Below are 13,483 nucleotides of genomic sequence, written 5' to 3' on the forward strand. Positions count from 1 at the left end.
GAGCTTAAAAAAATAATAACTATTCTTTTTGTCAAAGAAGTGCACCAGCGACGTGCAGTTGGCAAAAGTGTATAGGTCACGTGCTCCCAAGCATTGACATTTATTCTTCTTTTTTTTTGGATTCTCTTTCTATTTTTGGATTTTATTGTTGTTTGAGTGAAAGGAACTACAGTGTTCTCGAAATTTTTTGGACGTCTGATTTACGGGCTCAGCTACTCGCTGTAGAATTTTGCTTGTGAATGGTGAAACTACCATAAGCGTTGAACTTTTGAAAGAAGATGATGATACAGCTCAAACCGTATGTTAAGAATGAATAACTCTGTGCAGAAGGTTCCACTAATCAACTGGAAACGTGTGACTTTCCGCCTGAACTGGTGGTGCTCACATTTAGAATTTCGTTCGACCCAACCATTGTCTATATCACAGAGTACCAGTGGACGAGAGTTCTAATCTAAAATGATGTGAGTCACGAAGATTTAACTCAAATAATGAGTATGTGTCGATTTGTAACAAATATATTTCGTCATCACGTGACCGAAGTACAGAAAGAACAGTGAGTGAATGTTTATTTTTCTTTCTTAAAACGTCATTGAATTCCTAAGGGACGGTACTGCTGAGTTCATCGGTCCCTAGACTTACACAGTACTTAAACTAACTTATGCTAAGATTCACACACACACACACACACACACACACACACACACACACACACACACACATGCCCGAGGGTGGTCTCGAATCTCCGGCGGGAAGCGCCGCGCAATCAGTGACATGAAACTTCAAACCGCGCAGCACTCCACACGGCAGTGAATGTTTGCAAGAAACTCCTTGAACCTACTGAAGACAACGAGACTTACACAGAGATGGTGATCACACGAAAAAACTAAAAGTTTCTTAGCTGCGACAAGTGGACAAACGTGCTGTCTTCATAGAAGTGGTTAACAAAAGAGCTTTGGGCTTATAAAAACAGAAGAGCTTTCATTTAGTATCAAACTGATAGTTTTAATTGTCTTTGGAATTATGTCTTCTGAAGTTTTACCTCATTGTCGAACAGTAAGCCTTTGGAAGAAGTTCCAGTGACACATGTCGGAAAAGAAGACTCTAGATACTGGATGAAAACTCAATGTTACTTCACAATGACAACGCATCTGATGACTTTTTCAGTTAACGAGTTTGGTGAGAAAACTCAAACGACTGCTCTCCACCAGTCAGCCTTCTCCCCATATTTCACTGTACGTGATTTACTAGCGTTTCATGGATTTAAATTAGCAATGTAAGGGTTACGATTTCGAAATCATTGATGGCATTGGGGAGAATTTGACAAGGCATCTGGACGTCTTGTAACTATATACACGAAATGGAAATGAGAGAAAACAGCTAATATTGGTACGAAGCACCATCCAACACCCATTGTGCAGTGGCTTGTAGAGTATATGTGACGATGTAGACGAACATCCTCAACTTCAGAGTACAATATTTCGTTTATACTTAACAAGATGACATCTTGCTTGCCGAAATGCGGCGTTTTACATGTGATTTATAGCTAATTTAATGTGCCTGAGAGAAATATGACCTCGTCTCCAGTTGACTACAAAAATCTAAAAATGAGATCTATAAAGATAGGGATTACAACAGCGACCCTAATTATCTCAAAGTTCATCCTACGATTCAAATACGCTTATATAAAACTTTGAAATTACAAGAGGAGTTGAGCAGCAGGAGATGGGTGTTGCAACTCTTATTCAGCTGTGTACTCCATAAAGTAATACAATAACGTCGTAAAGAGTTGCTACTAAGAAGTGTTGATATAGACAGTTGAAAGACGCCTGTTGTTGGCTCTTTCATTCCTCACCCGATTTTTTGCGTTTTTGAAAATCTGTCACATGTATTTAACAGCTGTCCCTGAGATAGTGAGACAGCAGCCAACAAAACATACCGATACTAATGTGATCGTAAATTCTTTGCATAACCACTACATCGGAATGTTTGTTTTTGGTGAGCGCTTGGCCCTCAGCCAATCACGCGCCTCTGCGGCGGAGTATAGGCGTGCCTTCCTTGTTCAAAGGTGGTCAGCCATTACCTTTCATGTAATGTAATTCGACAGCTAAGAACTGTCTGGTTTTGGAGCTATATTTGATGGACAACACTCTTCAGACGAAATTACTTTTGTCTGATAGAGAATTATGACGTTGAACAATTTGTAAAAATCGCAAGATTACCGGTAAGACAATTCCAAGTTATTGTGCAATGATGAATTCTGTGCTACTCAGCGTGTTCATATGTAATGGTGGTGGGTGATAGAGAGAGAGTGCGAATTTATCAAGTATTGAGAAGTTGGTTACTGCATCATTTCTAATCCCATTTCTGTCTGTTTTATATTCGATTCCTTCAAAGCAAGTTTTATGAGAAAGCGTATTGTATTGTATTAACCGGGGACCTAGAAAAGACTACCGCAGTCCACTTCACCCCTCCGCCGCCCTACACCGAACCCCTCTTTCAGAGGGTTATTGTGCCGTTCGGCCCCCGGTGGACCCCCTCAGGGAATGTCTCGCTCCAGACTAGTGGAATCCCTATGTTTGCGTGGTAGATTGATGGTGATGTGCGCGTACGTGGAGAACTTGTTTGCGCATCAATCGCCGACACAGTGTAGCTGAGGCGGAATAAGGGGAACCAGCGCGCATTCGCCAAGGCAGATGGAAAACCGCCTAAAAACCATCTACAGACTAGCCGGCTCACCGGACCTCCACACAAGTCCGGATGGCGGATTTGTGCCAGTGACCACGCTCTCCTTTCCAATCCGTAAAGCGGTGCGTTAGACAGCACGGCTAACCGTGTGGGCATGGGAAAGAGTAGGTCGGCTTGCTGAAAGATATCGGATTGTTGCTCCCACGTTGTAAGCTTTTCAGAAATGTTGGATATGCATACATTGTCAACTTGTAATTTGTGTCTGTGTTTTTGAGGAGCAATACAGTGTTATTACAAATGATTGAAGCGATTTCACAGCTCTACAATAACTTTATTATTTGAGATATTTTCACAATGTTTTTCACACACATACAAAAACTCAAAAAGTTTCTTTTAGGCATTCAAAAATGTTCGATATGTGCCCCTTTAGTGATTCGGCAGATATCAAGCGGCTAATCAAGTTCCTCCCACACTCGGCGCAGCATGTCCCCATCAATGAGTTCGAAAGCATCGTTGATGCGAGCTCGCAGTTCTGGCACGTTTCTTGGTAGAGGAGGTTTAAACACTGAATCCTTCACATAACCCCGCTGAAAGAAATCGCATGGGGTTAAGTCGGGAGAGCGTGGAGGCCATGACATGAATTGCTGATCATGATCTCCACCACGACCGATCCATCGGTTTTCCAATCTCCTATTTAAGAAATGCCGATCATCATGATGGAAGTGCGGTGGAGCACCATCCTGTTGAAAGATGAAGTCGGCGCTGTCGGTCTCCAATTGTGGCATGAGCCAATTTACCAGCATGTCCAGATACACGTGTCCTGTAACGTTTTTTTCGCTGAAGAAAAAGGGGCCGTTAACTTTAAACCGTGAGATTGCACAAAACACGTTAACGTTTGGTGAATTACGAATTTGCTTCACGAATGCGTGAGGATTCTCTACCGCCCAGATTCGCACATTGTGTCTGTTAACTTCACCATTAAGAAAAAATGTTGCTTCATCACTGAAAACAAGTTTAGCACTGAACGCATCCTCTTCCATGAGCTGTTGCAACCGCGCCGAAAATTCAAAGCGTTTGACTTTGTCATCGGTTGTCAGTGCTTGTAGCAACTGTATACGGTAAGGCTTCTGCTTTAGCCTTTTCCGTAAGATTTTGTAAACCGTCGGCTGTGGTACGTTTAGCTCCCTGCTTGCTTTATTCGTCGACTTCTGCGGGCTACGCGTGAAACTTGCCCGCACGCGTTCAACCGCTTCTTCGCTCACTGCAGGCCGAGCCGTAGATTTCCCCTTACAGAGGCATCCAGAAGCTTTAAACTGCGAATACCATGGTCGAATGGAGTTAGCAGTTGGTGGATCTTTGTTGAACTTTGTCCTGAAGTGTCGTTGCACTGTTATGACTGACTGATGTGAGTGGATTTCAAGCACGACATACGCGTTCTCAGCTCCTGTCGCCATTTTGTCTCACTGCGCTCACGAGCGCTCTGGCGGCAGAGACCTGAAGTGCGGCTTCAGCCGAACAAAAATCTATGAGTTTTTCTACGTAGTTGTAGTGTGTCGTGACCATATGTCAATGAATGGAGCTACAGTGAATTTATGAAGTCGCTTCAATCATTTGTAATAGCCTTGTATATTCGTTGCTAACATCACGTGTTTTTCTCGGTCACTTCTAGCTAGACTATTTCTTTAAGTCATGTTTTGCTCACATGTAATGAATGTAGGCTATAGTTATCAGGTTAACATGATATTAGGCGCACAGTGGTTGAAAAGAAACATATTCTGAATACGTTACGTATTGTGAAGCAAGGTTGGAATCAGATGACAGATTTCGGCACATTATCTCTGTTGTTGTTGTTGTGGTCTTCAGTCCTGAGACTGGTTTGATGCAGCTCTCCATGCTACTCTGTCCTGTGCAAGCTTCTTCATCTCCCACTACCCACTGCCTCCCACATCCTTCTGAATCTGCTTAGTGTAGTCATCTCTTGGTCTCCCTCTACGATTTTTACCCTCTACACTGCCCTCGAATACTAAATTGGTGATCCCTTGATGCCTCAGAACATGTCCTACCAACCGATCCCTTCTTCTGGTCAAGTTGTGCCACAAACGTCTCTTCTCCCCAATCCTATTCAATACTTCCTCATTAGTTATTTGATCTACCTATCTAATCTTCAGCATTCTTCTGTAGCACCGCATTTAGAAAGCTTCTATTGTCTTCTTGTCCCTACTTCGACCATCATCAGGTATCTTGCTCCCCAAATAGAAAAACCCATTTACTACTTTAAGTGTCTCATTACCTCATCTAATTCCCTCAGCATCACCAGACTTAATTCGACTATATTCCATTATCCACGTTTTGCTTTTGTCGAAGTTCATCTTATATCCTCCTTTCAAGATAATCTCTATTGCGTTCAGCTGCTCTTCCAGATCCTTTGCTGTCTCTGACAGAATTACAGTATCATCGGTGAACCTTAAATTTCTTATTTCTTCTCCACGGATTTTAATTCCAAGTCTGAATTTAGCTTTTGTGTCCCTTACTGCTTGCTCAAGATACAGACTGAATAAAATCGGAGATAAGCTACAACCCTGTCTCACTCCTTTCCCAACAAATGCTTCCATTTCATGCTCCTCTACTCTTATAAATGCCATCTGGTTTCTGTACAAATTGTAAATAGCATTCTCTCCCTATATTTTACCCCTGCCACCTTCAGAATTTGAGAGAGAGTATTCCAGTCAACATTCTCAAAAGTTGTCTCTAACTCTAGAAATGCTAGAAACGTAGGTTTGCCTTCCCTTAATCTATGTTCTAAGGTAAGTCGTAAGGTCAGTATTGCCTCACGTGTTCCAACACTTCTACAGAATCCAACGTGATCTTCCCCGAGGTCGGCTTCCACAAGTTTTTCCATAGGTCTGTAAAGACGACTTACTAATCTGCGAGTTCGGTAATTTTCACATCTGTCAAAGGGTTTGGAATTATTATGTTCCTCTTGAAGTCTAGGGGTGTTTCTCCTGTCTCATACATTTCGCTCACCAGATGATAGAGTTTTGTCAAGTCTGGCTCTCCCAAGGCTATCAGTAGTTCCAATGAAATGTTGTCTTCTCCGGGGGCTTTGTTACCACTTAGGTGTTTCAGTGCACTGTCAAACTCTTCACGCAGTATCATATCTAAACGTTTCATCTTCATCTACTTCCCATTTCCATAATATTGTCTTCAAGTACATCTCCCTTGTATAGGCCCTCTATATACTCCTTCCACCTTTCTGCTTTCCCTTCTTTGCTTAGAAATGGGTTTCTGTCTTTGCTCTTGATATTCATACAAGTGGTTCTCTTTTCTCCAAATGTCTCTTTTCCCTAGTGAGATAAGCCTCTACATCCTTACATTTGTCCTCTAGCCATTCCTGCTTAGCCATTTTCAACTTTTCGTCGACCTAGTTTTTGAGACATTTGTATTCTTTTTGTCTGCTTCATTTACTGCATTTTTATATTTTCTCCTTTCATCAATTAAAGTCCATAAATCTTCTGTTACCCAAAGATTTCTACTGGACCTCATCTTTTTATTTTCTTGGATCCTCTGGTGCCTTCACTATTTCATCTCTCAAAGCTACACATTGTTTTTCTACATTATTTCTTGCCCCCATTCCTGTCATTTGTTCCCTACTACTCTCTCTGAAACTCTCTGCAACCTCTGGTTCTGTCAGTTTATTCAGGTTCCATCTCCTTAAATTCCCAACTCTTTGTAGATTCTTCAGTTTAAATCCACAGTGCATAATCAATGGATGCCCTGGAAATGTCTTACAATTTAAAACCTGGTTCCTCAATCTCAGTCTTACCATTATATAATTTATCTGAAACCATCCAGTATCTCCAGACCTCTTCCATGTATACAACCTCCTTTCATAATTCTTGAACCAAGTGTTATCTATGATTAAGTTACACTCTGAGTAAAATTCTCTCAGGCGGCTTCCTCTTTCATTTATTACCCCCATTCCATATTCCCCTACTACGTTTTCTTCTCTCCCTTTTCCTACTACCGAATTCCAGTCACCCATGACTATTAAATTTTCGTCTCCCTTCACTATCTGAATAATTTCTTTTATCTAATCACATATTTCCTTAATCTCTTCGTCATCTGCGGAGCTAGTTGGCATTTAAACTTGTACTTCTGTGGTAGGTGTGGGCTAGGTGTCTATCTTGGCCAGAGTAATGCGTTCACTATGCTGTTTGTAATAGTTTACCCGCACTCCTATTTTTCTTTATTCATTAACCTTCTCCTTCACTACCCCTTCTTGATTTTGTATTTATAACCTTGTATTCACCTGATCAGTAGTTTTGTTCCTCCTGCCACCAAAATTCACTATTTCTCACTATTTCTAATTTTAACCTATCCATTTCCCCTATTAAATTTTCTAACCAAACTGCCCGCTTAAGGGATCTCACATTCCACGCTCCGATCCGTAGAACGCCAGTTTTCGTTTCCTTATGTAATCATAATGACACTGTTTCCCGTCACCAGTAACGGTAAAGGATAGGAATGGCCTCTATCGTTCACGATTAAGTTCATGACAAGCAAGCAGAGATGCACATCTGACCACCAATTGATTTATGGGATTTTGGCTCAGAGCATGAGGTACACCAAATTTTTGAACGTTCCCCATTGCATGCAAATGTCGCACTGTTGTTGAATGATCATAATTCATCACATTGCATGTTCTCGAGTACAATGACGTGGTTAATTGTGGGTCAATGCGTTAGAATGATCTTCATCAAACCCTGAAGATCTTCCTCAAACGAGAAAACCATTTTCTTGTCTTGCTCTGTCCAACAGCATTCTCCTCATATGTGTCGTAAATGTTTCTCGCTGCCTCCGCTGCTGTCATCTCTCTTTTGAACTCGAACAGAAGAACGTATGGAGAATGTTCCGATTTCTCCCCGTGGCACTTAATTTTCTAGCACCCACAGTTCCTCTCAACAACTCCAGGTGACCAAATGACGATATGTGAACTCAAATAGCAACAGTGAAGTACAAATAAAAAATGAGAATCGATAAATGTATCCCTATGGCAACAGGAAAATCAACGAAAAGGATAACGTGTGAGTGCTATCGAATGCCCTAGAAATATGTTTAGCTATTACCTTCACTGTGAATAGATGAACTCATACTTGGGATACTGCAGATCGCTACAGATGTGAAGCTAACACCAATTGGGAGTACCTGTTGCTTTCATGGATCTATTTAATCATGTATTCCTTACTACACTGAGACGTGGAGGTCCATTATTATCTCTTGTGTCAGTTATATGGTATTTAGAGCTGTGTAAGTACTCTTGAGGGATTATGGTGAGCCACTTAGCACGAATTACCTTTTCATGGGCATTGCAATTTTCGTTTTGCATATCGCTGTAACATCAGGGCTTGCACATCACTACTGGGAAAAGTGATTAATGTTATTACTAAATACAGTCGCACCTTTAAACGACTAGTTGTTACAGACAAACGCTTAAAGACTAAAGACTGTGAAACAGTTGCCGGGCAAATTATAGTACTGAAAGAAGTGCCATAAGTAGACTGACTTGCGATTTTGGTTTGAAAAAAGGGCAGTAATATCGAATATGAAGATTAATTCAATCAGTCTAATCACAATATACAAAACAATGAAACTCGTGAATGTGCTTTAAATATCTAGCCTACAAGGATACTAAAAATGTACATCGTAATGGTGCCTTGAATGCAAAAACTAAGGAAATTTAAATTACCTTCCAGACTACGCAAATCATTTACAGCAAGAAGTGCTAACCCGCAAAGACCACAATGTGTCCTTACAGATCAGTATATCTGGGATTATTACCCGCACCCAGAGACGTTTACTTGCAGAAACAGAAATGAAAGAGACAAAAATATTGCATCGTAAGCCTACAGTGCGTCCAAATTATCAAGAACAACGACATGTGCATAACAAAGTGAAATGTCAAATAATTTAAAAAATAGAAACAAAAGCTACGGACACGATTCAAAACGCAACAATCGATTTTACGGTCATACGAGAAGAATGAATGACATTATATGGACTAAGAATCATTTATGTTCCATAGCTCCCAATGCATAGTCGTATGGCCTCGTAGCTGCCGAATCATCAAAATACTGTCATAAAAATTATAACTAATTAAACAAATAGAGTAGAACGATTAAAATACAGCTGTCAATGATATTACATGTATGTCATTCCACCTTGACGATGTATACGTTACTAGATAACAGCAGTAACAGATCTGTAGTGAAAGGGAAGAAATAAAAATTAAAATCGTACAGCAGCCAGTGTGGAGACTCTATACAAATACGTCACCTTCCGACTAAAGACACTTTCACTTTCATCGTTTCGAACCCTAAACACCGCAATACTTAACCCTAGAGCAGATAAGTAAACAAACAAATACCACACAAAATTGAAATAAGTTTAAAGCAGCTATAGTGACGTATGGGAGTTTACAACAGGAGAAACGAGCTGGTGCAAAAGGCAGAAAATGGTTCAAATAGCTCTACGCACTACGGGACTTAACGTCTGAGGTCATCAGTCCCGTTGAACTACGTGAACCTAACTAACCTAAGGACATCACACACATTTATGCCTGAGGCAGGATTCAAACCTGCGACCGTAGCAGCCGCGTGGTTTCGGACTGAAGCGCGTAGAACCGCTCGACCCAAAAGGTTGAGATGAAGTAGTTCCTACACACAGAGCTTCAATGAAGGAATACCGACATCAACTGTCATAACTGTGGTGAGCTACCGTGATCATGTTGGCCGACTAACAAAATGAATGAATAAACGAAAATATATGTTTGTCATTTCAGCAAGGTTTCGTATGTGACCCTGTAGAGAAGAGGACGCGATGAGAGTAGGCACACAGCGACCTACCTGGATAGTAGCGCCCACTAACAAGCCTCTTGTGGGATTCGGGAGCCATGCCCGTCTCGGATCGTATACTTCCGGCTGATCAACGGGGAGAGCTAGTGTGTCGGCCAGTCTGGATGTGGCTTTTAGGCAGTTTCCCACATCCGACTATCAGAATACTGGGCTGGTTCCCACGTTCCACCTCAGTTGCACTACTCATAAACATCTTGAAAAACATTCTCACATTTCCACATAGGACAACACAAGACGCTAGTATGTTGGGTACACAAATAACGTCAGGTTTCGGAACGGGTGGCGACAGGAAGAGCACCTCTACAACGTCTACCAGTGGTATTTTCAAAACCGCATTAACTTGCCGGCGCCCTGAATAGGTGAGATAAGGTTGGGATGGAGAGGAGAGCGGGCGTACCTGCGTAGATACGGCGGTTGGGGTCCGAGACGTGGCCGAAGGCATTCACCACCCGCTGCGGAGCGTCCAGCCACTTGGCGGCCTCTCCTGCGTGGCAGCCGAGGTGCGCCAGGTAGAGGAAGAGCGGCCTCTGCGGGTCGTGCTCAGCTATCAGCCTCTCCGCCTCCTCCGTGAACACGTCCGTCACGTAGCGACCGGAGTACTCCCACGCCGTCCGCATGTTGTCGCGCATGTCGAAGCCGCTCATGTTCTGCAATGATATCACGGAAAAGCGTCGGTAAAGAGCGCTGGCGATCACGTTTCTCGCGAGGAAATTCAAGTATTGAAGTGTTCCAGACGTCTTACTACAACAAGTTACAGTAACACCTTTTCACGACATCACAGTGACGTACATCTGAAGAATTGTCACAGTAAATAGGAACCAGTTTCTATGAATATTTGGGAGATACACGGGCCAGTCACAGTAACTTGAATACCACCTACGGTGAATCTACGTCTTCATCTACATCATATTTCAAAAGCCACCTAATGGTGTGTGTCAGAGGGTATTTTCGGTTCCACTATCTGATCCCTCCAACCCTGTTCCACTCGCGAATAGTGCGTGTGAAGATTCATTGTCGGTAAGCCTCTGTATTGGCTCTAATTTCTCGAATTTTCCTCTCGTGTTCAATACGCGACATGTATGTGGTGGGAAGTAATATGTTGTCCGACTACTCCTGGAAAGTAAACTCTCCCGAACGGGCCACGAAGGACCGACGGTACCGACCGGTCGCCGTGGCATCCTTAGTCGATAGGCGTCCCTGGATGGGGAAATGGAGGGGCATGTGGTCAGCACACCGCTCTCCCAGCCGTATACCAGTTTCCGAGATCGGAGCCGCTACTTCTCAATGAAGTAGCTCCTTAGTTTTGCCTCGCAAGGGCTGAGTGCCCAGCCCGACAGCGCTTAACTGACGGGAATCGGTGTTAACCATGGTGGCAATACCGTTGGCCTCCTGAAAAGTGCTGTCCCGAAATTTCAATAGTAACTCTCTCCATGATGCACAACGCCTGTCTTTTAACGTCTGTCAGTGGAGTTTGTTTGGCATCACCGTAATGCTCTTTCGCCAGCTAAAGGATTCCTTGACGAAACGTGCAGCTCTTCGTTGGATATTCTCTACTTCCTCTATCAGTCCTAGCTGATAGGGATCCCATATAGTGAACAATACTCAAGATTCGGCCTTGTAAGCCACTTGTGACGTGGTTGATTTACATTTCCTTAAGATTCTTCTGATGAGTCTGAGTCTGGTGTCTGATTTTCGTACTATCTGCTTTATATTGTCGTTCCACTTAAGGTCGCTCTAGATAGTCACGCCTCAATATTTTACGGCAGACCCTGTCTCTAGCTGTATGCCTTCAATAGTGCAGCTGTAGAGTAGTGGCTCTCTTTTCCTATGTATTTACGTTCAGATTCGACTACCAGAGGCTGCTCCAATCATAAATTCTCTGCTGTCAATTCTTACAATCCTATGATGTTACTACTTTGGCATAGAAAACTGCGTCAACGTGGAATAATCACGTGCGAACGCTGGGTGGTGGACGTAGCATTGGGATGAATACAAAGCGAGTCGAGGGGATGCGGGCAACACTGCAGTCGTTGTCGTACTGATCAAAGGGAGCCCTTTATTTGCGTCTATAAGGGCATCGTCAATGGCTTTCGGGCAAAGGGTGGAAGCTTTACCGAAACGTCTACGATAGCAGACAGTTTCCGTGCTGCTACAGTTAGAGTACACTGTTACTGTTGTTGTGGTCTTCAGTCCAATAATATTTTGAGTGTACTGTTGTTACTGTTGTGGTCTTCAGTCCCAATAATATTTATAGCAATAATAAGGAAATAAGAACGGCCGCTAGGAGTAAGAGAATGGAAGAAGATGAAATCCTATGTGTCGCAGACGAACCATTCCTCGCTAACGAATCTCCAGCAGTATTGTCAGTAAGCTGGAAAAGAGAGATTCGAACGATTGTTTACAAGTTATTGAATTTCACAACAACTGCACAACATACGAAGTAAAGGAAGACATTTTTAGAGCCGATGAAGATGACAGGTTATACAAAGATCCTGCTGTGAAGGAAAAGGGAGTAATAACATTAGGAGAAACATGTGACACTAATCATTTAAGACCCAACAAAAGATGTTGTTGTTGTGGTCTTCAGTCCAGAGTATGGTTTGATGCAGCTCTCCATGCTACTCTATCCTGTGCAAGCTTCTTCATCTCCAAGCAACTACTGCAACCTACGCGCTTCTGAATATGCTTACTGCATTCATCTCTTTATCCTCCACCCTGCCCTCCAATACCAAATTGGTGATCCCTTGATGCCTCAGAACGTGTCCTACCAACCGAGTCCTTCTTCTAGTCAAGTTGTGCCATCCATAAAGTCCTCCCCAATTGTGTTCAGTATCTTCTCATTAGTTACGTGATCTACCCATCTAATCTGCAGCATTCTTCTGTAGCATCACACTTCGAAAGCTTCTATTCTCTTACCGTCCTATGCCTGGCAGAATGGTGCTATCGAAAGCCAGCGCTGATGCAACAGGACTGAACAAGAGCTGGTGAGATGTGTAAGGGCGAGTAGAGGAGCAATGTGGTGAAACGACTCACCCAGTTAACCAAGGGCTTCCAACAATATCTCCTCGTTGCTATGTAGGTGCTTCCACAGCAGGTGCCTAATTCATCGACGTATACTGACTACTACTTCACAGGCAATGAAGGCTGGAGTTTGCTCGTCAGTACCTCAATTGGACAACCACGACAGATAACCTTTTCAAATGAACAACGTTTTATGCTCCGTCAGACAGACTGTTGTTGGCGTGTGCGGCGCGAAATGCCAGAAAGCCAGCACCATGCACGCGTTATGGTCTGGCGAATGTCCTCGTGGCACTTCCTGGGTGATCTCGTCATTCTGGAAGGCTCAGTGCGTGAACACAAATAGGCATCTGTCCTCGCGGACCAGGTCCACCACTACACGCAACTTTTTGTTTCGTGTGAGGAAAAAATTGTTCATATGGCTCTGAGCACTATGGGACTTAGCTTCTGAGATCATCAGTCTCCTAGAACTTAGAACTACTTAAACCTAACTAACATAAGGGCAACACACACATCCATGCGGAGGGGGGATTCGAACCTGCGACCGTAGCGGTCGCGCGACTCCAGACTGCAGCGTCTAGAACCGCTCGGCCTCTCCTGCCAGCGCCGTGGGAGAGGACATCTACCAGCAGGGCAATGTCACACAGCTCGCAGTGCATGTGTTTGTTCCGAGGAGCATCAGTATGAGTCCACTGTACTCCCCTGGTCAAAATCCTCCCAGTATCTAAACCCAAGCGAGATTCTGTGGGTGCACCCCAATCGGGCTGTTCGCGCCATGTGGCGTCAGCCAAGAAACCGAGCTCAGCTGGCCACACTGGATTCGGCATGGCTCCACATCCTAACCGGTACGTACTAGAACCTCACTGATT

At 43.3% G+C, this 13,483-nt stretch overlaps 1 protein-coding gene across 1 annotated transcript in view; it reads right to left on the minus strand.

Annotated features, from left to right (window-relative positions):
- LOC126354453 (arylsulfatase B-like) overlaps nt 1-13,483 on the minus strand; it is a 60,279-nt gene that overhangs the window by 17,780 nt on the left and 29,016 nt on the right. Inside the window, exon 5 of the mRNA XM_050004147.1 lies at nt 9,994-10,243. Coding sequence (XP_049860104.1) covers nt 9,994-10,243 — 250 coding nt within the window. The remainder of the gene's footprint in view (nt 1-9,993; nt 10,244-13,483) is intronic.

The sequence above is a fragment of the Schistocerca gregaria genome, chromosome 3, assembly GCF_023897955.1.
Source record: "Schistocerca gregaria isolate iqSchGreg1 chromosome 3, iqSchGreg1.2, whole genome shotgun sequence".
Lineage (NCBI taxonomy): Eukaryota > Metazoa > Arthropoda > Insecta > Orthoptera > Acrididae > Schistocerca > Schistocerca gregaria.